General features: G+C 38.7%; 1 protein-coding gene across 5 annotated transcripts in view; it reads right to left on the reverse strand.

Annotated features, from left to right (window-relative positions):
* thsd7ba (thrombospondin, type I, domain containing 7Ba) overlaps positions 1-26,209 on the reverse strand; it is a 180,682-nt gene that overhangs the window by 8,658 nt on the left and 145,815 nt on the right. For 4 of the 5 annotated variants that reach the window (XM_044218072.1, XM_044218070.1, XM_044218068.1 and 1 more), the window contains 8 exons: positions 20,786-20,791; positions 18,701-18,834; positions 17,275-17,431; positions 8,274-8,418; positions 7,848-7,963; positions 6,741-6,858; positions 4,971-5,116; positions 2,404-2,572 (listed from right to left, as the gene is read on the reverse strand). In XM_044218072.1, coding sequence (XP_044074007.1) covers positions 2,404-2,572; positions 4,971-5,116; positions 6,741-6,858; positions 7,848-7,963; positions 8,274-8,418; positions 17,275-17,431; positions 18,701-18,834; positions 20,786-20,791 — 991 coding nt within the window. The remainder of the gene's footprint in view (positions 1-2,403; positions 2,573-4,970; positions 5,117-6,740; positions 6,859-7,847; positions 7,964-8,273; positions 8,419-17,274; positions 17,432-18,700; positions 18,835-20,785; positions 20,792-26,209) is intronic. The other variant, XM_044218071.1, reaches the window with a different exon arrangement.

A 26,209-nucleotide genomic window follows, 5' to 3' on the forward strand; every position in this document is an offset into this window, starting at 1 on the left:
TGTGCACAAATATAATTAAAAACCATGGTAACACTTTATGTGATCAATTAAAAGCAAAGTGTGACAGTTTGATTTCGGTATTTCACTACATTTCAAAATGTCTAAAAAGGTTACATTTTCTTTTTGTCTATATGATCTCAATTTTAACAGACTGGAGCCAGTAAAGTAGAAGAGCTCCATCAATCCTCAATTTGGCATTACATTGTCTACTTCTTTCAAACAACAGGAGCATAAAATTACAGTAAGTTTTTTTTTTGTTTTCACTATCAGGTCCTCTCCACTGCAGTACGCAGGCAGTGCCAAGATGCACCAAGTTTTTTTATTCATTTTTACCAAGATACAGCTACAGTACTGGCAGCACTCAGCCAGCACTGGTGCACTTTTATCATTACCCATCACAGGAAACAGCATGCATGTAGTTTGATGTGCACTGCAGACTGCCAACAGTGAATGCAGTGACACTGTTAAAATTGCAAGGGAAACAAGTTGATCTAGTTCTCCTGATGCATATCGCCAGCAATGGCTGCGACTGTGCAGTATGTCAGCTCGCACTGCTAGATAGATTTAAGCACATGAACGTGCAGGGCCATTCATTCAAGGTTTCTGTGTAATCTCTGTGTAATTAGCACCTGATTTACTTGTAATTATTGACTAGGACAGAGGATCTTAGATGCTGCCGTTTAAACCTATACTCCACATTTAGTAAATGAATGGATGTTACTATACAGTTCAAGAAACTAAAACTAAAATAAAGTTGAATAAGAACAGAATAGAAATATCATAAGTTACTATAGGGATATTTTAAGATATTATAGTGATGTTACATAAAATAGTGATTACATAAAAGCACAAAGTACTGTATGTTGAATTCACTCTCAGATTTGTTTTAAATACCAATTGCTATATCATAGTAATATTATATATTAAAATGCAAAATTATAGTTAAGTGAACTACTGTAGTGCTTTGAATTTTTTGTTTTGCAAGTTTTGCACTCGCATACTGCTTTCATTTTTCATGCAGTTTTGCTGAATAATAAGCGATAACACAGTACTGCAGCTTCATGACACACAAATATAATGGGAATTATCTATAGCCAATTTGGTTTAGGCTAGTTATTATTGGCTAGTTAAATAAGCCACCAAAAAATATATGTATTTGATGGCGTAGGCATATGGAGGCATATTTCCTTATTTTTAAGATGATGGGCCGAGTGTTTCCCTTTAGATTTCTGTCCAGGAACTCGAAGTAAATATAATTTGCTTTTCTGGAGGCTGGTAGATCATAGAATAAAGTATAGATAGAATAAAGTTGTGTTGAACTGTAATGACATTAGTAGCAGATTTGACTGGTAGAGGGGCAACACATGCAGATCATTATTTTCAAGTAGCCCCGCCTTGTCAGTCTCGTGCCTCTGGGTACCATCGCTGCTTTTACCGCCAGCCCACACCGCCGTGACTGCATAATGATGTGTTGCCATCACCTTGTAAGATCACCATTCTAAATTAGGGTAAGCTAGAATAAACCCAATTACGTCAGTTTATCATATATTATCTCGTATGTTTTTATGATATACTGTTTTTGCAATAGCAACGAAAATTAAACGATAAATGTAATCAAAGATGTTCTTACTTTAAACTAATTTCATTTTGATGTTGCTTTCGCACTGGCACACAAGCGCTCCCTATGCAGAATTCCTATAGCTGTTAATTGCTAGGCTGTGATAGGCGAGTGATTGCTCTCAGCAGTGTGATCGGTTAATTGTCTCAGTCAGCACAGGATGATTTTTTAATCTTCATTTATTTCTGGGTTATTACATAATGTAGTGTAAAACAATAAATACTGTTGTGAAGTAATTGATCATAAAATATCTCTCTCTTTTAGTTACTCAGTACTGACTTTTGCAGCATTGATGGTCTGTAGGTACTGTATTAACAAAAAAAATATGAACTTTCTTTTATTCAAGTGGACATTGTGTCTTTTTTTCCTTCCTAGTTGCTACTGGACGTGACCAACCAGATAATGTAGAGCTAAAAGGGCCATTAGTTAATCTATGACTTTTATTGATTTTGCAATAATTATTTAGCAGCTGAAAATGTCAACCAATTGGGAGTGGGGACAGTGTATTGGCAGATTCCAGCAAATGAGTTTGTGTTCAAAAACAAGATAATTGATTATGAAGCAAGTGACCCAGGCCAAATAATTATTGGTATTAAGAATCCAAAATGACTACAGCAATAAATAACTCATGCAATGATGTAGGTTTGCTCTATTTGAGCCGATTATAATATTATAATATACTGTATATTTCATGCAATTACATCAGTAATAACACTTCATATACAGAATGTCAATACATTTGAAAAGCAAATATATTAATCCAGTATATTTGAGTGCAGCTTTACCTGGGCAGGGGACAAAGCAGGGCTGCTCCATCTCCTGTTGGATCTGCTGCCTCAGTTTGTCTCCACAAAGCTCCTCTTCCACTGGCTGAGGAGGAGACTCAGGCCAGTCGCCCCAGTGGACGACACATGACAGGTTCCTTCTCCGAAGCCCCTCGCCGCACTCTGCACTCTGCATGAACGATAACGGTGTAAATGCTGATGAATGCCTTCTGTGAGCGTGCTTTCATGAGAATTGTAAATTAGCATAGTCAACATCCCAATAATACCATATAAGGTTACGCGTCCTGCCCCATATATAAGGAAGTGTTCATTCATGAAAATTACATTGAGTATAAAGAAGAACTTTATGAGTTTAAAGTTGTAGTGGAGGATCAGGGACCAGGTCAGGCTAGAGATTAAGTCTGGACCCCTTTCCAACACTTGTACCAATCAGAGTCTCAAAACACCCAAACAGAATCCCTGGAGAAGGTCAGCGTTCGATGCACAGTTTATTCTTTTACAAGAACCAACTCTGGAGTTGCTCCGGATACAACTGAATCTCAAAGCGTGGGAATCCTCCTACTGGGGATTTTACCCACCTATGTTTCTTAAAAACCTTTCATCTCCGGACATAATGGTATTTCATCTACCTTATTTGGGCAAGTGGGTTGCCCCTTCATGTCCCCTTCCTGACCCCCCAGATGAGTCTAATGGTGTCTTGCTGAACCTGTTTCAGCCAGTTCAGGCTGGGTTTTTCCCTGCGTTTTTCCCCATTATTTCCGGGGTGTCTGATCAGCCTTAAGTTTTTCTGTGTGGATTCAAACAATATGAGTGCACAGGTAGAGTGGAAGATAATTAATGTCATACAAATGCAAATGCAACTAAACCACGTCACATTCCCGTTTTCGGAGATCCATAAAGGAAAGTCTAGCTTTTTTAACAGCGTCATCAGTGGAATTAAGGGAATAGGGTTGGATCGGTCTGTCTGCGGAGTTGCGACTCTCACAAGTCAGACATTTAGTGTTAGTGGTAATCTAAACTGCAACATCAACCATTCATCTGGGTGGCAATATATCAGCACACTGTCTAAAGACACTCTCTTCCAAGGGCCTGACTTGCTAAGGCATTCAAAAGATTACACTTCCAGTTGACCTTATTATATACAGAGACAAATTAACCTTCAATTACTGCATAACTTAAGTCGCTTTACAGTTTGAGATGTTCATATTGATATTGTAGTGTTATACAATAGCATCAATAGCCATTTTAAATTAATGATGATATCGTTAGGCTTTATGAATAAATTTAGAATTATATTCGAATTGCAGAGTCCAACAGGATAATGTCAACATAATTATGAAGTGTAATTTATATTGGATTTTCAAACTCAAAATTGCTTCAAAGTAATGAAAAATACAATCCATTAGTGAAAAACATAGGTTGGGATAACATAATTGCACATGACTTGCACATGATAGGTCTGGACCACTCGTAAATTGTGAAAGAGAAAATTCAAAATACGAGAAAATTGGTGAATGCGGTGGTGAAGTTCTCCTAATTCACTCATACAAGCCACTTAAGAACGAATCTGTCCATACGAGTGGTTCTTGAGGCCCACTGTGTGTATTTTCAATGTCTAACAAATGTGTTGAATATATTTCATTGTTCATAATACATTTGCAAAGCCAATTTTTGTTGATAATTTTGAAACATGCATTGTTTACATCCATGTTTACTTGCTAGCAGTCTTCTTTTTCCCTGCGTTTCTTGGTGCATTACAGCCACCTGTAGGTCAGTTAACTAGTGTAAAACCATTCGCAGGAATGTGTATAGCATCACCCATATTAGTGATGTGTCAGTCACAAACGAGTGGCTCCTGTAAGTGAACAATGAGAGCCGGCTCCCGTCTGATACGACCCCCCCCCCCCCGAAAATAGAAATGCATGACAACAAACAAACGACACTTTGGAACAGAGCATTCATTGCTTAATATTATATATTCATATTGTATCATAGAAGTTAAAATGGAAATGATTATTATTATTCTTGACATATCCCACTTTTTATCCGTCAATATGACAGAATATTCCAATGTATTGCAGATGAAGAATCTTGCATATTTATTTCTTGCAACAAATAAGAAATAAGAATGTAATTTAAGCAGTGACCAGCTGAAGTGGTACTAAATGAAGAGCTGTTTGGGAGCTGAAAGAGCCGGCTCTCGGAAAGCAACGGAGCTATAAGATCCGGCTCCCTTCAAAGAGCCGCAATTCCCATCACTAACCCACATGCTTGTGTGCGTGCAAGCCCACGTGCAAACAAAACGGGGACCCACTCATAAAAACATTGCTCAGTAGCTCTACTAGTGGTCAAAAACTTCACACCTTTAAGAAAAGTGGCAGTTCAGTGTGATGTCATTCTAAACTGCAAATATTTGAAAAAGGTGATGCAGAGAAAAACTGATAAATAAAATAGAAACCAAGAGCTTTTTAGCCATGGTGCAAGTGGGTACTCTAGGTGTCATGATGACATCACATGGAGGTAGAAAATTGTAATTTCCAATCCAGCATTCACAGTGCTCGTCATACCTCTACAGTGCATGGGGACCAGTCACTCAGCAGCCACGTATAGCAAGGCCTTATGGGACATGGCTTGGTCTGGGTGAGCTGGTTGGGACAGGGCCGACCCTCCTCATGAGCCTCCTGTAGGATTCTCCGGGTGCGCACAGACTGACCTGCAGAACATCAAGACCGACACACCGTTAGGAAGAACAATAGATCAGAGGAGACCCAAATGCATTTGAAAGCTGCATTTAAGAGCTTCAATGTTCAAGCTGAATACTCTTTTTGCCTTCATATGTATAAATCTCAAAAATAGTGACATTTTTCAGATCCGCTGTTAGTATGACAAACTTCTAAAGAATAAAAACTCTGTGAATAAAGAATAAAATCACTCCTGGATTCATACACTCAGGACTGAACAACATGTGAGTCAGGGCGAGAGAAATAAATGCACCATTGCACAAAAATAAGGCCCCATAAAATAACAGTTAATAAAATGACTGGCTGAAATGAATGATGATCATTTATTTAGGAGTGAAAAGAGGCTGCGCCTTCTCTTTATAATGAAATATTTATAATGAAATATTTGCCTCATGACAAAGAGGAACTAGTGCAACAGCACCATACTGTACATCTGTTTCACCGTGCCACTTAATGCTCAGATCTCACAGTTTCCTACACAAGTGCTTGGTTCAAATGAGCCATTAATCATGTGTGAAAAGAAGTTTGGTAAATGGCTCAGTAAGGGACAGCCTCCATCACCCATCCAGTCAAGACAGAAGCTGTGTGTATTTGTGCTACGCCAGGGGAGATGCTAAGCTCCGTGGGCCCAAGGCAGACACAGCAAAAGAACGTTCAGCTCTGCCATCTCAAAAATCAAACCCAAAACATTAACGCTCCCCATGGCATCCTGACAAAACAAGATCCTTGCGTCGTCTGACACAGATACGACGCAAATCCCTCATCAAGGCTGACAATGTGTGAGAGTGGAAGAGACAGAGTCACAGCAACAGTAACAGAGCAGAGAGAGACACAGTCTTGAGTTTAAATCCCCAGTTGAAAGCCTGTGTTAGTGTGAGCTTATTGGAATGAGGGGTTAACTGTGAGGAGACAGACAGCCAATGACAAATTAAAATTAATGAACTTAAGAAGATATTGTTGAGTCTCTCTAATTAACAGAATAACAAGCTTTCTGTCTGGGAGATTAGCTCTGGGAGGCCCGAGAAACAAGGTATGCATCCAGGTTAAATCATTAACTTGTATATTGCATGAAGTTATAACATGGCTTTCTCAAAGTGATGCTGATCATGCCACAGGTTGGTGATTACTAATTGTATTTTTGAAATCATTCAGAGGAAGGGTATATATTTTATTCAGGAACACTGAATCATTTATGACGTCGATAAAGGTGAGCTGTATAAAGTCTGGTTTAAATGAACCTGCTGTTCTTAAAATATAACCTCATAAAGCATAACGTTGCCTGAGTTAATTAAAAAAAACTGGGCTTCATACAGAATGATAATAATAATAATAATAATAATAAAGTGGGAATGTTAATATATACATTATTGGGAAAAAAAAACTTTGCACACTGTTTCCCTGTATAATAAGGCTTTGGATTACACATACTCTGAAATATTTTAATGCATTTAAATGTATTCATGCAGAATTCAACATCTTGGTGAATGCCTGAGTAGACAGAATAATGAGGCACTGCACATGAGGTCGACTCTGTGTCTGTTCATCAGGTTGGTGTTCCCATTGGTTTAAGTTAAGTTTGTTTGCTCATATGTTTACCTTGGCTACCACAGGTGTGCGAGCATTCCGCCCACGGCGACCATTCAGAGAGTATACAACTGACAGGACAGTCAACCACGCAGCTCTCCAACAGCCTCCACTTGTTGATCAGACCAAACTGTAGAAAACAAGAGCAGAGCTGTGAGGTAGGCTAGCTAATTAATTCCACAAACAAGAAGGAGGGAGCGCCCACATTTCCATTTATATTTAAAATAAGCTGCAGTTCATTTTAGGACAGTGGAGATGCAGCAATTAAACAATTTTACCATTAACCTTGCTTTCAACTGTTATTGAGCTATAGTTGTACATTCTTTGAATGTTTATGAGAGGGAATCACATTGTTAATGTACATTATAATTAACACAGAGGTGACAACATCACAGCCTTCATTTGCATATAACCCCCTTCACTTAGCATTGTAACATGAATCTGAATATACCAGAAGTTAACTGCAGGTTATGGAACAAGACTGATATCCAGTTTGCAACCCATCAGTGAAAAATGTTGCAGCTACTACTGTTATTGAATTTATAGTAACTTGGACCATCTTCAAGATGACCATCTATCTTTGCATGATTAAGTCAAGACACTAAAATTAAGTTGTGTTTGGCTTGGTGGCAAACTGCTTAGTGAAACATGAAGGTGTTAGGAGATTAGATACATTAGAACATTTCCACTTAAACAAATTGGACAACTGGGCTTTCAATAATGTATAAGCAAGTGGGAACAGAAGGGGAACTGGAGTACTGCAGCACCAATCAATACTTCATACTTTAAAAAACTCTCCAAACTATTTTGAAGCACTATATTCCAAGATTCTCTGTTAGGGGGCTCTCTGTCATTTGGCGCACTTCACCTCTTGTTCGCTCGTTCCCATCTGCATTGGTTACGATTTCCGAGGACATGGTTTATGAAAAGAATAAACTGTGTTGTGACATTAGACTTATAAAATGCCTGCTGATATCTCCCTGTCCATAGTGACAAAATATGTACACAATAACTGCATGATTGTGAAAAAAAGATTTTTCCTCAAACTATAACTGTATAACTGTACTGTATCAACATTTTAAATTGCCGCATGCCATTATGAATTTAAGGTCTGACTACCTGCTCGCACTTCTGCAACTCCACAATCTTGCCATCGCTGCGAATACAGTCCAGGAGACGCAACCGTGAACCCTGACCACAGATGGCATTTTCACTCAGCTGGCATGTACTCCAGTCTGCAATACACACACATACACACAGCAACATATCTGTACATTAGTCTCACTGTAAGATCAGCTTGTATGCACATGCCAACAGGATCACTGTCAATTCCAACTAGCAACATTGTGCTAAACTCTTTTTGAGGAATCTCTACTTTTATCATCCTTTTTTCATACAGTCAAACTTGGCCAAGAACACACGCCTTGCTTCACATTTATTAAGTTTAATACATACACATAAACAGTCGATACAGTCAGCCACTGGGAGCTGCCCTGTTTCTATTCATCCACTTGTAGCTCAGGCCTGCTGTGCAGATCGTCCTACCTGAGACTTTGTACTGGTAGGTGAAGCAGGTGTTGTTGAGGACGCAGGGCTCTGACTGGACCAGCTCTGGACAGGCCGCATTTTCTGAGGCTGGGAGGCGGAGGACATGTCTGCTCCTGTTCCTTGCTGTTCCTTGGTCACATTGCTACACAACAACGAAAAATATGTCATTGTCAAAGGTGCAGGTTCAGTTTCAGACACAAGGGTGATGGGATGAAATTGAAAGTTGTCATACAGGCAACCCAAAGTAAGACTAAGGAATTACTGTGCTAATTTGTGTTAATAATAATGCTGTAACAGGTTGCAGTGACCAATTATATTGTAAATTCTTGTACAGGGGTTTATAATGATTTTTATCTCTGACAGGAACATTTGTTTATGTCTGCTTAAAACCCTAGACATTTGGATTGATAAATAAAACATGGTTATTCTGTATTGTAACATTTTAATAAAACAGATTTATTATTTATTGTCTTTGAAAATACAATTGAGATTTTGCTCTGAAATGCAAAATGCCCTATGTTAAATTAGATCCATCCAATATCTTAAATGACAATCCAACAATCGCCTAAAGTTGCACACCATTTCCCTGACTCAACTTTTCATTCTCTTTCTCTGAGATGACTATTTTTGGTCCCTGACAAACACAAATAATGAAATAAAAATAAATAAAATGAGTCAGTTCAAGGTGAGACCCTTCTCTTCTCTTTACTTAGGTGCAATCAACCACATAGTGCACAACACTTCCAACACATCGTGTCTTCTTTGAGCAAAATCTACCTTTTCTTGTTTTTAAGAAGATATTTCAATGAAAAGCACCGTGACTGCTGACTAAATTACTTTCATGACTCTCTTGAACCCTGTTTAAATTACATTGTGTAATATTTAAAAAATCATTGATTTCTAATTTCTGAGAAATTATCCGGTAGATTACCTAAAAAAATGTTTTAAATGCCACTGAATAACTGCTATGGTATGCTAAAAATATCTTAAAAGAGTAGTTGCTACACTGATGAAATAATACCGATTACACTTTTAAAGCCATGGAGAGATGATATCTTGCTGGAAGATGATGTTTTTTGAGTTAGCAAAGATACTTTAGAAATTGTGTACGAGAACAATTTTAAAGGGGACCTATTATGCTCATCTCCAGCTCTATATTTTTATTCTGGGACTCCATTAGAGTAGCTTTGCATGATTCACAGTTGAAATAAATCCTTATTTATCTTATACTGGCTCTTCATGCAGCCCCTCAGTTCATCCTCTCTCTGAAACAAGCCATTTAGCTCCTGTCTCTTTAAGGCCTCCCTAAAAGCCCACTTTTGACCACAAATGAGACAAGAATTAGGATGGAAAAACGCTAGACATGACACAGCGGTGTGTTTCTTGGGGCCGGGCCTTACTGATTACTGTACTAAAATACACAACTTTTACATATGTTTACCTCATTATTTGAAACTGTGGCCACGTTTAATATGAACATTATAACATTATATATATATATATTACAGAAAATAAGGGAAAGCATAATAGGTCCTCTTTAAAATCATTTTTATCTTTTAATATGATCTATCCATACTTTAAGCCTGTTCTGTCAGGAAAGAACTACAGGCAATTACAAGCCACCCAAATTTGTATAGTAAGTCCTTTATGCTAAATACAATTTGAATACTAAATGTAAAGAAGACCTCTGCAAGCCTCATTATGCCTCTTTTGCCAACTAAACATCACCATGCCAATCCATGCCACTGGCATCTTGCCTCTGTGTCATGGTGGGCTTGGAATGACAAACTAAGTAAACTAGCATTCCAAAAATGGTCTTAGTTTTTTAATAATCCATTACTAATCAATATTGTATCCCACCCATAGAAACACAAGTGTTTTTTTATCTCTTAATATGACGCATTATGTTGCATTTAGTCAAGCAGGTAACACAAGGAATACAAGGGATTGGACCCACATGCAGACACTAAGGCAGAGCAGGTGAAGTTCAGTGATAAATTTAATAGTCAATGACCAAAAGGCTTACAGAATGGTGAAGAGGCAGGCAGAGATCAAAACCAGTAAAGGCAGTCCAAATGTAGCAAACAAATTCGAAAAGGAGCAGGCAAAAATCTAAAAGTCAATGAAACAAACAAAAGTCCAAGAAACACAGTAAATATCCAATAAACGCAGGAAGCACTGGAGAAGGGCTGGGATGCAAAGACAAACTGGGACAGAACAAAGGTAGCACACAGACTTAAATACACTCAGGAGAGGGGAGAAAACGAGACACAGATTAAACTAATCAAAACCACAACACATTATGTAATAACAAGTAGGCAATTTGAGGGGGGATGCCATCCCCCTCGTTAGCAAAATGACCGAAATCCATCCTCCTTGTTAACCTGCTCAAAAGATGCTCTGTGCTTTGTCTCGTAGTGGCCTTTCACATTGCCGCTTTTAATAATTGCCTTGGTCTCAGAACATATGAGACATAATGGTTTTGAACTGCCTGTGGGAAGACTGAACAAGTAAGAGTCTGACCATTCTTGATTAAAAGCTCTGTTTCCGCTATTTACTTTTCTCTTTTTAGAGTACGCCATGTGAAATTATTTCAAAAGGCAAAAATACCTGTGAATTTTAGAATTGATTTTAAGATTTTACTGCTTGTTTTTAAAGCCTTGAATGGTCATGCTCCTGCCTATATCTGTGATCTGCTAACTGCCTTTTAGCCTGATCGCTGCTTGAGATCCTCTGGCAGGCCCAAAAATCTCGACTTGTCACTAAAGCTATTGGCTATTGTGGTCAGGTCCCCTCAGCTGTGGAACTCCCTGCCTGAGGATCTACCATTGAGCCCCCTGTTAAAAATTAACAAATCGCCTACTGCTAATAACTATGATGTATTATATTATAATTATGATAGTTTGTCATAATTATGACTAAGTATCACATAATTATGTACTGAGGCTCCATTTAACATTTTTTATGTCAAAGTACAGCGGTTCCTGTGTGATTTTCTTTTTTTAAAAATAAGGTGTTAACACTTAGGTGTGACCTTTTACAGTAAAGGTAATGCTAATTCACTGACACAACTGTGTATAAACATCCTGTTATATCCCTCCACTTGAGGCCTTGGAAAAAACTAGTACACTTGTTTGAATGTAATTCAACAGTATTTGACACATATACAGTAACAGCTGTCTTCATTGTGCTATAAATACTGTATTTCAGCTGAATGCCTGAATAATCCTGCAAAGTAGGCAAACTTTGAGAAAACTGAATCTACTGTAGAATCAACTTTTATACAATGCAGTTGAATGCAGATGAAGACGAGTGTGATAATAATTGAGATAGCATTTATGAGAATTGTAAGAGCAGGCCCATCGACACTGGGGGAACACCAGGCCAAAAGGGCCCTCTGACTGTTAAATAATCTGCTGGAATAATTTGTCAAAAATACATATTTGTTAAAACTTCATATGGTATTAGTGAGTCACATAAAAGCTTGTTATTTTTTATCTTCCTAATTTTCCTTGACATTGTGTAGAAAACAAATTTACTTTCCCTCCCTATAATGCAAAAAATGGTTTGGTCTGTTGAGTAGGCGATTTGTTAATTTTTAACTGTGGGGACGGACCCGGTTTGTTTTGTTCACCCGCGACTAGCAAACCGACTCACGAATGACTTGATTTGATATGTTTCTCCACTCTTTTATTCATGTTTTTACTTTAATTTGTCCCCCGTCTGCATATAGTTTAGAGAATATTATAGATCCAGACGAAACTGGAAGGGACTCAGAAAAAAGGCGCCAATTACAAATCTGTCTGCTACTTCAACACCACAGACAGTGCCATGGATTTATTAATCACAACACAGTTAGGCTGCTGATATTTCAGAGCCATGATTGTGGCCAGATTCTACCTTGCACTAACCTCAGTCAGATAAAGGATCAATGAGTCAGGCAGACTGACATATTCAACTAAACAACCCCTCTGCCCCTGCACTCTCTCTGCTACAAGGGGATGGAGAGCGGGGATGGCAGGTTAACAAGGGGGATGCATTTTGGTCATTTTGCTAACAAGGGGGGGGACATCCCCCTCATATTGTATTGCCTACTTAAAATGATGAGTCGTTAAAAGTTAGGTGCTCAGAAAAGAGAAACGAAAAAGAGAAAATAATAGCAGAGCTGCAAGGGACTTTATGGCCTGGTATTTGAAAAAAGATACTGAAGTAGAAGATGCAGTTGCAACAAGATCATCTTGTCCTGGGCACGAGCAAGACATGCGGCGGGCCTGTGTAAGAGTACAACATTTACCAAATATCTACCAAGGAGACAGTGGTAGTATGATGATAATGTGCAAATGACACTTCATAGGAATGGAAATGTGTGAACAGAGGAGCAGAGGATGTGTGAAAATGTGTTATATGGAGGGACTTTCAGTCTGGTCTCTGAAAGAAGAAGAAAGATTCTACTGATAAAGGTCTTTTCATTGAGCTGTGTTTGTCCCTCTGCTCCTGATGTATCAGGACCTCAATCACTGTCACCTCCTAATGAGGGACCTCTGTGTGAGACTCATGAATCAGCTTCAGTCATTGCATACCATTAGTGTTTTCACACCAACTGTCACACAACCATGCAAATGCATTGTATGCTACAGTATATACAACAGAAGTTCCTGCAGTCTGCAGGCTCAATTGCACCTTTGGATGTTGACAGATTAGGACCAGGTTTTCACATGTTCACTCTTTCTCTGTCACACACACAAAAGCACCCATACAATTTGGGGATTCTTTGCCAGTGTTGTTCATTATCTATAACTGGAACCAATCATGCAATCCTGATCTGAGGTAAAATAAGTTTGTGTGTACAGACTGGCAGTAAAACTGCAGAGTGCTCGCAAGTCGCATTAAAACAAGTTGTAACAGAGTGAATAAAATGAACAAAATGGGAAGTTAGTTAGCAAAACTAAAACCAGAGTAGGTCTTCAGATACATTTGATAGATGTACCGGTCTGCTTGTTCGTCTTGTACCCCATCCTCTCCTTATAAAGTAATCTTCACTTGGACCAGCAAAACCCATCCTGTAAGGGACAATTACCTTTTTCCCACAGGAAGCTACAGTTTGGCCTCTGACTTGAAAGTGTTTATTCTCATGACCATTTCACATTCAGCTAACATCTACCCCAAACTGTGCTGGAGGAAACAGCTTATGAATAGACGTGTTCTTGAATAAGAATATAATGTTTGGCAAAACACACATGTCAAGTATTTCTTCTTACATAATTTGCCTGTATTATTTCTATTCTGAGGCCTATGAGGAAAAAACTCCACTGAAAATCACAGTTGTTCACAAAACAGGATTTTAGCATTATTTAGCCCTACAATTTAAGCTTCAGTTACTCTGTTTCCCAATATTTTCCAAAGCACATAGATGTGTTGATGATTGCCATTTGTGTACTGTTCATTTCAGTTCAGTTTGAAATCACTGTTGCAATCCGGAAGCCACTGAATTGCATGTTCAGAAATGGATGACTGTTTCATCCATGACTGATGAGTGTCCTCTCGAAAAACCCCTTGAAAATCATGGGTGAAAAAACAACCATCCACTTTTGGCAGCCAGGTTGGGTTACAAAAGCCTCATTTCAATAAACCTAAAAGAGAGTCAGTGAACTGCTCTGCATGTCTGCAAGTGCACTTCACTGTTAGTTGAGCGTGATGTAAACACAATCTACATCTACTCTTTCTCCCTAATTGAGAAATTCTGGATCTCTGCCCTCCTCACCACCGCTGCGTGTTAGGTTGACTGGTTACTGGTGAGAGCGTGGATGTGGGCGAGAGACATACATCCATGGTGAGCGGTGTGCGATGCGTCAAGATGGCTAGAGTTAGAGGAAACATCGGAGAGATTCAGCCATAGATGTTTAAGCTTCAGTCAGACCCAGAATCTATTGTGCACCAAAATTGACAACTAGCAGACATCAGAATGGCAAGTAGTTAGCATATTTTTGTTTATGTTGTTTGTAACTGGCAGTGGCTGACACAGCGATAGTGGTTGTGAAACATACAATAATATCTGCTACGATGTTAGAATGTATTCACATTGTAATTACATAACTTTAGTAGAAAGTTGAAGGAAGCGCCAGGGTCCGGTTTACATCCAAAAACTGCACACTCTGCCATGTTTGCTGTCAAAACTTTCACTACGCTAACTAAGTGCAAACTCTCGCTCTCTGTACTGACAAGTCTGCTCTGCACTGGAGGTTTCAGGTTACTTTGCTAGTGGCATTGCGATTGACTTTCGGATTTGTGATGTCCCAAATCTAGCTTGCCCAGAGTATGTTTGAATCTCAGATTTTAGGGAAGCATACAGATATCTCACCTTTCAGTAGAGGAATGTGAAAACACCTCTCTAGTGACAAATCTTGCACAGATACAAGTCAGTAAAGGTAAGGTCTGACATTTTAGGGGATTTAAACATAAGAAAAAACTGTTTTTGAGTGGAGGGGTACTATAATGCATTTAAATTGACAAAGTTGGCTTTAATGCAGCTAAAACAAGGCTATTGGGAAGTAACATCATTGGCCAGTGTTATTAACCAGGATGCTTTCCTTCATCACAGTGCCACCCTTGGACCCCACAACAGCACTGATCTCATCACAATCCTGCACACACACTACACAATATCCTCATTCCAGCTGAGTACAGGAAAGGCCCAGGGCTATACAACTATGTCCAATTACAGCGGACCAGCATATTTTACACTAAGCATCCCTTTTTTCACTAACACTATCCATTTGGGAAGAAAAATTCTCCTTCCAGTATGTCAGAAATTTAGATGCGTCTTTTCAAGATCTCAATCTCTCATCAGTGTCTCGGAGCATAATGTCCCAGTCAGTCAGACGGTCAAGACAGTCAAGACAGGTGAGGGTGAGACATGCTTGTCTGGGAGGAAAATGGAGATAGTCCACTAGCAAGAATGATTCAGTGACTGGGGTTCCTGTATGAAAACATGGTGGGTTCATACTGTTCACTATGAAGAAATGTGATGCGGAATGAAATGTGTGCAGTTTTGTGAAGGTTAGGTTAAAATATATTCAAATAATCTGAGAACTGTTGAAAACCTTTGACTTTCCTAATTACAGTGGTATTTTGTAGTTGACATTTACTTTTAGCAGTAACTGCAAATCAGCTTAAATGCACGTGTAGAACTTTGATATATAAATGTACAGATCCTTCATTCATTATGGAAATGCTTTCAGTTGGCAGTTCACTTTATTCATGCAGGCCGTAGTGTGCAGAATAATTTCAGGTGGACATTTAGAATTGTTTGGAGCTCTATCAGGTACATAAAGACTGTTTATGGTAACATAACATCTAGTTTCTTTCCCATTTTGAAAAAGATTAAACATTTTTTTCTCCCGTTTCCCCCCATTATTATTGACAAGAATGTGTAAATCTCACATTTCAATTTTATCTTTAACATCTTACAATGGCATGAGTTTCTCTGCTTCCTAGTGTCCAAAATCAATTGATGAAGCTATACCATTTCAGTGTAAACCACTCTTGTTTATAAACCCTGCCAACTTCAGAAGATGGATTGGTTGGATTAACAAATAGATATAAATCCAAATACCACCATCTACACACACTTGTACTAAATGTGTTAAATGTTTCAGGGTTGATTTGAATGTAGAAACAAATCATCAATAAAAGTTTTATATGGCTGTTGCAGTTTAATTAGCTTTTTTGTTAACAATTTTTGCATTATTATATAACCAAATGCATTAGACTGCGGCATTTTACAGATGTTCAGGGTGCTGCAAAAGCTTGCAGATTGAAAGACTGAATGAGACAAAATGTCTGTGGAGAAAACTCAGACTAATTAAGTTATCCCTCTATCTCTTTTTCCCAACCTGCTCTTTCTCCAAAGACTCCAATATTCCAGTCCACTGAACTGTTATGTTTGACAGGAAACCTATAACACAGCTACATGGCTGTGTGACCAGTAGCCTGTGTCTAGAAACAGTGGGCAACATATGCTAAATACTTTTAGCCTGAGGGCTAACCTTCATTGGAAAATGGAGGCACATTAGTGGACTCAGTTTAATTTGCAGTACCCAACATTGTAGTGCAAAATGTGATTTCAAACCACACAAGGTTACAGAACAGCTGGGTGGATGCACACAAAAGCTCTTCAGAATATGAACTTTTATTACTAATTATTACTAACATTTCCCTGATGTGTAATTAGAATGTGAGCGTGTTGTTTTTAACCTTTATATTTACAGGGAGTCTAATGAAACATTATGCTTTCTTGAAGCAAAACACTTTTTCTCAATATTGGAGAGATATTGCTGAGCATTTTAATAGTAGTGCAGCTGTTGATCATTTTAATTGATGAATCTATCAACTTTCTAAATGATGTCTAAGAGGAGTCAAAAATCATTACAAATGTAAATCACAAATTAACCAGAGTCCAAACATTTTGAATTTGCTAACTTTTGACCAACATCCAAAAAACACATTTATTTTATATGATACAAACATGATTTGAAATGAAGTAAAGAAAGCCAATTTTAACATATTGGTAACTAAAACCATTATAAAAATTAATTACTTTTCTGTAAATTGACAAAAAAATGTATTAATCAATATGTCTACATGTCAAAATGTAAAAAATGCTCTGTTTTAATCAATTGTAATACTCAAGGAAGAGTAAAACTATGAATATGTAAATTATATGTGTAGTTATATAGTATTCCATATACATATACGTATGTATATTTTTGCCCACAAATGTCACACAACTGTACTGAACTGAAAAGCCTTCCATATCTCTCATTACTAATGGCTTACCTGGCCATTTTACCCCTCTACCCTCTACACTAGCTTTATTTGAAATATTAAATTATATGCTGATGATTATGGACATGCATTCAATGATAACAATACATGATCTGACTTAACACGCGACCTGTCAACCAACCAAAAAAACTGTCACTCAATTATTTTTTCTTACCAGAGGGCAGTTGCTCCAAGGTCCCCAGGGTGCCATGACACAGTCGTTGGGGCATGCCAGAAAGCAGACCTGGGCTCTGGGTGGCATTTCCTCCTGATCACACAGACTGTCCTCCACACGGCTGGCCTCCCCACTCGTTGTTCCCTTCTTCACACACCTAGCAGAGCAGCAGATGCAGCTGTATAACTAGTCTCTGGGGCACTCCTAACTGGGTCCTTTTTTGAGTTTCAAAACACATTTCTAAGTTTCTGACTCAAAATAGATTACACTCTTTGTTTCTCAGGTGAGATTTTGCAGCTAGTTTATTTTTACAGGGTCTTGTCCCATGTGTCTGGGTTATCTAAACATTTAACTGTATAAGACTGAAACTTGGGTACTTTTTGAAGAGCAGCTTCTTGCGGTTGCGTGAATGACTGTCTATATGTTTACATTTAATGGCAAAGAAGGAAGTAGCATGGCATTGATATCCTGCTGCAAAAAGGGAGGACGTCAGGCTGGTTGGTTGGTTAAGCTTGCGCTTTGACACTAAGTTTTCCTTTGATTTCTTGGGAACAGTCAACGTTGGTTTCTCTTACTCTTCTAATATGAAGGCCATACTCCTTAAGGAAAACCTTAAAGAAATGGTTTTAGTTGCCATACCTTAACCATAGGGATGGAAGATCAGAAATCTCTTATGGAAAGTACTAATAAAGGGATTGTGTGTGTATATATATATATATATATACATACATATATATATATATATATACATACATATATATATATATATATATATATATATATATATATATATATATATATATATATATATATATATATATATATATATATATATATATATTAGTTCTGTCTTAGCAAACATTGTCTCAGCAGTCTTTCACTCTTGAGTGTACAGTTAAAAGCTTGTGACGGACCTGGAAACTGGTAGGTTTGTTCATAGTTTAAAACTGTTTCTAAAATAATGCAAATCTTCTAGAAAGATGGTCTCTGTAAAACTGTACAGCAGATTTCTGCTCAGCAGCTGGGTGGGTGACTGAGACCAGTTTTAGATCTGTGGTTGTGACTCACACTTAAAGCTAGGCTTATGCCAATTCAGTTGCTTTAGCCACAATGACACAGTTGCCCAATTTGGCATTTCCCATTTCTAATTGTGCATAATCCAATACCAATACATGCTAGTTGCAGAAAAGGTCAACACTTCACTACTTTCCTCTGTGGCTATTTTAAGTACCACTAAAAAGGCACTGCTAACAATCTAACACTCTATAGGAAGCAGTAGTTTGTTTTTGACTGTTTGTTTTCCCCTGGCATTGGAAGTGTCAGGACCAGTGTGAGTGCCAGCTACAGGACCGTTGCCAGTGTACCCCTCCTGGCTTGCGTTGCAGTGCCAGGCAAGCAGTCAGCCAAGCCTAACCCGCTCACTGACCTGATCTTGCGGCTTTGAACTCCCTCCCCGCAGGCTGGCAGGTCATCCACAGTGTTGATGGTACAAATGGACCAGTGCTCGATCCTCCACTCATATTGGCTGCATTCATTGTGGCAGCGCACAGCCTCGTACACCTGTATGCGTGCATGTGCAATCACACGCATTAACAGACACACACAGACACACAAGGAAAGGGACACACATGAGGGATTATAGAAAGAAAGCAGCAGAGTGTTACCTGAAGAAATGGACACGTATACAAATCAGCTCTCTCTCTCTTTCTACACACACACACGCACACACACACACACACACACACACACACGCATGCTACACGTATAGAGTTGGTGCATACATTTGTAGAGAATGTAGATGATATTAGGGACACTTTCACTTTTCATAGCACACTAATGAGGTGTCCCTAAATTGAAACCAGAATTCCTTTTGTGTTTTCCTTTGGTAAACACAAAAGGAAAACATAATACTTTTTCAGGTATTATTTATTGCCTTAATCTATGAGCAACATGTGCTAGTATTCTCTTCTTTTTGCATTTATTTTTAACAACAAGCACTTGTACAGTTGTGAATGTGTATATTGCTTCCCTGGGATGAAGACTATACTGCTCTCAATTAAGGAAAGAATAATTTAGTGTTGCCAAAGATGCTGGAATTTAATTTCAGGATGATGTCCCTTATATTTTCTACATTCAGAGTAAGAGATACAAAGCATGATTGAAAGCATAGGAATAGATTGTGAGTAATATAAATTAAAAGCAATGTTCAATGTCTGAACTTAAGAAAGTGCACTTTTCACTACAGGGGCTCTGAACTAACTGCTACCACAGGAGAAAAGGACAAGAAAGTATTATTATTATTATTATTATTATTACTCACACTGAAATAAAACCTGTGCATGGTATGGAGAGAACAACATGGGGGGGGGGGGTGTAAAATGACAATGACCGTGACAATAGGCTCTTCAGCTGAGGATGTAATTGGCTAGAGCCTATTCACTTCACCCCACTCAACCAGTGACTCTGGCATGTCTGTATAACCAAGGGAACAGCCAGTGCAATGTTCCTGTAAACACATGTGTACTCTCAATCTATGTAACAGTCTGCCACAGTAAAAGGTATACTCTAGAGGACAATTTGTGGAAAAAGCTATGACAAGCTGTAATGGGTGTCTGTAAGTGTGTGTGTATGATGTGTGTGTGTGCAGACTAGAGAGAGGGAATGAGTGTTGAGTATTCCCTCCCCTACGGGCCACACAGATGCCTATTTCACACCCTCATCATCTCCCATCTGTCCCTGCAGATGCCCCTGCTGGGTAAACTGGCAACTGCTCTGCTCCCACTTTCTCCACTACTACTGTAGAAACACAGTTCCAGCTTAACAGCTAAATCTCATCACCAGAAAAACGACTCTGACTCTCCACAATATATATGCTATTTATTGAGCACTAATGTCATTTGTACAATGAGAAATCATGTGACCATAACACTTACCAAATAGGTTATTCACATAAGGTGTAAGGTGGTGTACTACGATACACAGACAGAGCAAAACAAAATAAAGGATTTGCTCCCAAGTGCATCTTAGTTCACACACATTTACAAGGAGCTCTCATCATAGAAGAAAGAGGAAACGGTTACAGTATCAGTTACAATCAGCTGGTACAGACATCTCATTGGTTAGATTTTATATGGGCAATCTCTATCTTCTGCTCTTTTGTTCTCTTTTAGATACTTCTGAAATCAAATGTATTTTTTAGATAAGCAATACAAGAATGATATTGGCTCAGTTTCTTTGAGCACACACTCAAAGGTCTTACCAACAACATAATGAAGTCCTTAACTTTAGAAAATGTCAATCTGAGTCCCTCCAGTGAAAAAGCAGATGGAATTTCATCCAAATGCACTTCACATAAATTGTTTCCATCCATGTAGCACTCTCTCCAATCAAACTATTGTTCTTTCTCTCGACCAAAATAGTCACAGGAGTATATGTGACTTGGACAGATCTGGCATGCATTTTGTCTTCATTAGCTAAAGCAGAGTATATGTACAGAATGAACAGCACTGACCTGAGCCTGCGAGGATGTCCATATTAGCAGTGCATGACAAGCCAGAAGTTGGGTAGGGGAGAGAAGAACAATGATGATCATTAGTTTAGATTTTGCCTGCAGTTACAAAAATGTATAATTTTGCTTAAATTTTATTTAGAAATATTGCATTCTGCTCTGTGTTTCATTAATGGGGGAAAAGGATGATTAAGTACTTCATCATCTACAGTGAATCTAGCCGTCCTGGATATTTTGCTAAACTGAATGATTCATAGTGCTGAGAGAGTTTTAAAGAGCTGTAGTTAGTTGCAACAGCTGTGCAATGGCCAGACCTGCAGCTGAAGGCAACTCAGAGAAATTAATTTGTCTGGAGATGGTGAGAGGGAAGTCGACGTGAATGAGCATACGCTCAGAGAGGCTGTGTGCTCACAAACAAGATTACTAAAAGTAACTGTTGACAAGAAACCGTTCAGGTTGTCCTGATTTATTTTTCACAGTAAAAATGACATTCAAATAAAATCCCCTGACCCAAGACAGTACATTTGCTGCAAACATAGATACCTTTGAACTGGACATTTACTGGGCTCACAGAACATTTGTTTGAGCCAACAACTGTATGCTTCATGCAATGACAAATGGTCATAGCAAGAGCATGTATTCATGTATATGCTGATAATCTTCCCTGGATGCCAAAAAAGTTACTTTTTTCATCTTCATTCATTCATTCAAGACTCTGCACATCTGGCTGGGACAAGCTTAGGATCAGGTGAACCCATCTTCATTTCTGGTTAAGAGGCAATAGTTAATGATGACTAAATTTAAAGCTGAAAAAAAGAAATTGCCACGTGCATGGCATGGAAAGTAAATTGCATAATTGTTAAACTCGCTCAATTGCTTCATGAGATAATGGTTATGGCTTCCATCCAAAAAACATACACACCTGCAAAGACTTGATGAGAACACCATGCACAGACACACACTGTGGGTGCCTGCACGATGCATGTGCATGTGCATATATACAAAGAAAACATACACACACCCCTACAAACACAAAAGGTCACGTGAAGTGCCAACAGGCCCTCCTGCAGGGTTTGGAATTTTATTATAAACAGAGAAAATGGGACAAGGAGCCTTAAAGAGGAGCACTCTCTTCTATAAATCTCTCTAACTGTCATTGTGTGGCTACAACTTCAAATAGACTGCACTATTACTGTCAGCAGGCCCATGGATGAGTTAGAAAACAATGGCTCCTCTGAGAAACACAGTGGGATCTATTCCCATGTGATGATGACCTCTCAAATATACTCATGAGATGATAAGTAAAATGTGCCAACATATAATGCAGCCATTAGGATGGCTGCCTGTGTGAGTACGACACCTATTCGTGCTTTTCAGAAAAGGCATACAGTACTGCTGCAAAAAGAACCTTTGTCTTGGCTGAAAACTGAAATCCAAACTACTGTAAAATGATTTAGTTGAGAGAAGACAAGTTAAAATGCAGCCACAAGGCCTAAAATATTCGGCAAAAAAGTGTGTGTTGGCTGTCCAGATAACCAACATACTGTACCAATAAATGGAAAACCACCCACTCATTTGGAAAACCTAAATCACAACAACAACTGACAAAATCAGCAAAAACCAACGTTTGTGACTTTGAGCATCAAGAGACTCTGTACCAAGGCAATAAAAAGTCTGAGTATGTCATCAGCTCTTAAGCCTTTCTGACACACTGATCCATTCACACTTCCCGATGATTTAAGACTGAGGGGATAACATAGATGGTCTCCTGAGGGAAGCTACACTAGAAAAGAATGGGATCAAACACAGATGTTATTCTGTGGAACTTGATGTACGTAGCTACTTACCCTCTTACTCTATTTGAAATAAAGCAGTAAGCTTGTTTAAAGTTTTCTGGCACACATAACCCAACCATGTTTAGTATCTACAGTATAGTATTATTGTACTGTAGGATTGTATTAAAATGTGTCCCAATTGTATAACAGACACAATCAGCTGGAATTTTTCCATGTTTTCAGTATCACACGAACACCTACACAAGGCCTTGAGAGACAAGTCGTGTCTCTCTGCTGCTCTAAAATATATTTTCGATCTTTGATCACTGAGTTGGTTTACATATCATACTCTCTCTCTCCTACTTTCTTCCTATTAGAACTCTTACTGCCAAGGATGTTAATGAACCAAAGGCCTTACAAGATTTACTATGTCTGACATCCTTCTTGGACCCACCAATGTGTTGGCTCTTCCGCAGAGTAATGGCGTGACCTTCGATAATTACACAAATTATTTGGCCATCAAGCTCTATTTCCAGCTCTGAAACAATATCCTTTTCTCATTTACTTTGTAATCTATTACCAGGACACACAGCTCAATAAGACTTGAATGCATTAGCATTCGCAAGCACTTAACCCTGCACCAGCTTTTAATAATAGCTATGGTCAAAGATCTTTTTTTCACATACTTCCCTTATCATGTCAGAGCCAGTACCTGTGTTTCACCATTCAAATGAGTACTGTATATGATTTGTACTTAAAGGAAAAAACTGTGAAAAAAGCTGGCAAAGTCACAACACAATTCGCAGTCACACTTGCTGGCCCCATCTGTTCCTAATGTTTCTCCCTGTTAACTGTTAATTCTACTTTCTCTCTTCGTCTTGCATTGTTATAATTTTATTTTTATTTTATTATGGTTGGCACAACAAGAAACATGTTCTTAAACAGCCGTTTGGTACAAGGCTGAAATATAAAGAGAACATGAATTGCTAGATGTTATAATGTTAAACAGAATTACAGTCAAATTCAAATAAACATAAATAAAGGGTATTTTATTGAATGAATATACTGCAGAGTAAAGACTAAAGCTAGGTGTTTGTTTTTATGTTTTATTAGATGATAGAGGTCACAGCAAATGTGCAACAGTTGTGTCTCTAAAAAAGGCATCCCAGTTATCAAATGATGAGTCTGTTTTTAATGTTCACCCAGCCACTTAATATAATTTGTTTTTCTAATTAGTAGAAAGAAGCTATGATTAACCTTTGTATCTGAAGTAAATGCTGTGGACCATCTGAGTGGCTAGAGGCTGTAAGCAAAGATGTGAAATGTAGCCTTTCTGGGTGGCAGCACAACAGACTGCCTTAATAATATGCCTGGTTTGTAATGCAAGGAGACACCTCACTTTTTGGGCTGGGCCTACAGGGGAGAACAACACATGCCCAAGCACTGCTCTATGTTAATTACACCTCATTGGCCTTAGGTAGCTCCATCAGCATTAGGCTCCAAAAGTCTTTCATCCTAATGAAGGAGAGAGATGAGTTTAGCACCTGGGTGCACTCAAGTTAAAAATAAATAAATAAATAAATCTAGCATTTTTTCTCTTTTTTCTGATTGGGATTGAACCATTTTGTAGACTTGCTATGGGCTGTTGTTGGATATTGAAGGAGGGACCACATGCAGATGGATGAAAGAGACGTGGAAGATTTGATTATTATGGCATTTGCTGTTGATATTAATGGTTCCCAGAGGATGAATCACAATTTCTTTGGAAACACCCTTATATTCAGCTAGCAGCAAAGCAGCTTATATTGTTGAATAGCAGCTATACTGTATATACAGTAGTTGACATCAGATAATGATAATACTTAGTGAGGCAGAGAACAATACCAGAAGTTGAAAGTGTCAAACTGTCAGCAAAAATTTAAATGCAGTGAAAAACACCTGGGTTTTATGGTTGTCTTATAGTTCAGGTGTTACGAGGAGGAGGTGGCTCTTTCATAAACTGTAGGTGGAGTATCTTGGCACCAAAGGACCTGCCAAAAGCACTATGCAGTGGGTGGAAGGTGTTGCACATAATGGATAGTTTGATTATGACTTTATCAACCCCATGCACTCTAGGGAAGCCAAAGAGCACTCCAGGACAGAGCCGACCTCCCTCATTAGTTTGTCTAGTCTCTTTTTGTCCGTAGTCGAGATGCCACTACCCCAGCAGACCACAACACAGGAGATAACTAATGCCACCACTGGGTGTACAGTGTATTTAGGGCTGTCTTGCATACTGCCTTCTGCCCGTCTACTCAATAGGCAGAGCGACACTGGCCGTTCTTGTGCAGATCCACGTTGTCAATCCAGGCCACCTGGTTTTTGAAGAAAACACATAGCTATTTGTAAAAGTGGACAACCTGTACATGCACTTTGAGACTGCTGTAGCTCAGAAAGTATAGAGGCGGTTTCCATCAAACGCAGGGTTGACAGACTGATGCTCCTCCTATCTACATGTCAAAGTCTGAATCTTAAATTCTTCCAATTTGTTAGGTTAGTGCCTTTCTGTATTTTAACTGCTGCGGTTGGGCAATGCTTTGCCCTGTCGAAGTACACCAACAGCTCCTTGGTTTTACATTTTAACATTGGAGGCAGGTCCACTGCAGATATGCTGCACAAAATCCTAAATTAGTCACCTGTATTCCTGGGCACCAGTGATACAGTAGACACAGCTATGACTGAGCTGTTTGAAAGCTTTTGCAGATGTAATTTCCAGATGATGAAAGGGGATAGAAAAGGAGATAGGTTTCCACACAACCCTCAGGATAATGACCACTTCATTCACCCTGATGCATGGCTGGTAGGAAAACAGCAGCAGATACATAGCTGAGCTCACCCTGCAGGGGTCTAAGGTAAGCAAGGACAAACCTTTCCAGACTCTTCATATGATTGGACTTGGAACTGACCACTGTAGGGCCATTCCATAACGACGTACCACCAACCATAAAGGGAAATATATAAATCTAGTGAAATGAAGAGATTAGATCCACCTGATACGCAGCATAATGCTAAGACACATCAGCTTTGCAGCACATAATTTATTAACTTATTCAAATTACAAGCTCTTGGCTTGGAGCAGACAAAATCTCTTCTATGAAAAGCAGCATTGATAAACAGCAGATGGCCATGAGTTCATTGAGTGTGATCATCATAGTCCTGCAGCTAATCCAGAGAAGTTTAACAAGAGCTCAGCTGTTTAGGCCTAATTTATGATACAAGAACAGCAGGGCAAGCTGTCACATAATCAAGGATGTAGCACAAAATTCTGGGACCTATACATAAGCAGTCTCTGTGGGCCCCCTTCCTGTCTTGATCCTTCCTTGGAATAACTTTTAGTTGCCAATATATGAACTCACCTTGTCTCACGTCCTCAGTAACATTATTAGGAGATGATGAGGGACCTGCTGCTGCTCCACTCTCTGTGGCTGTTTCTGAAACTGCGGGCCATGTGGTTCATGATGTTAAGCTTTGCTAGGTAATATTGATGGATAATGTTATATGACATTGTTACTATGATGCTGCTGATTAATTTATGTTATGCATAAATATATGCTCCAAGCTATCCTGGTTGACTGCCTCCAATCCATCCAATTAGACAGTGTTAGCAAGTTGT

This window comes from Siniperca chuatsi, linkage group LG12 (assembly GCF_020085105.1).
Source record: "Siniperca chuatsi isolate FFG_IHB_CAS linkage group LG12, ASM2008510v1, whole genome shotgun sequence".
Lineage (NCBI taxonomy): Eukaryota > Metazoa > Chordata > Actinopteri > Centrarchiformes > Sinipercidae > Siniperca > Siniperca chuatsi.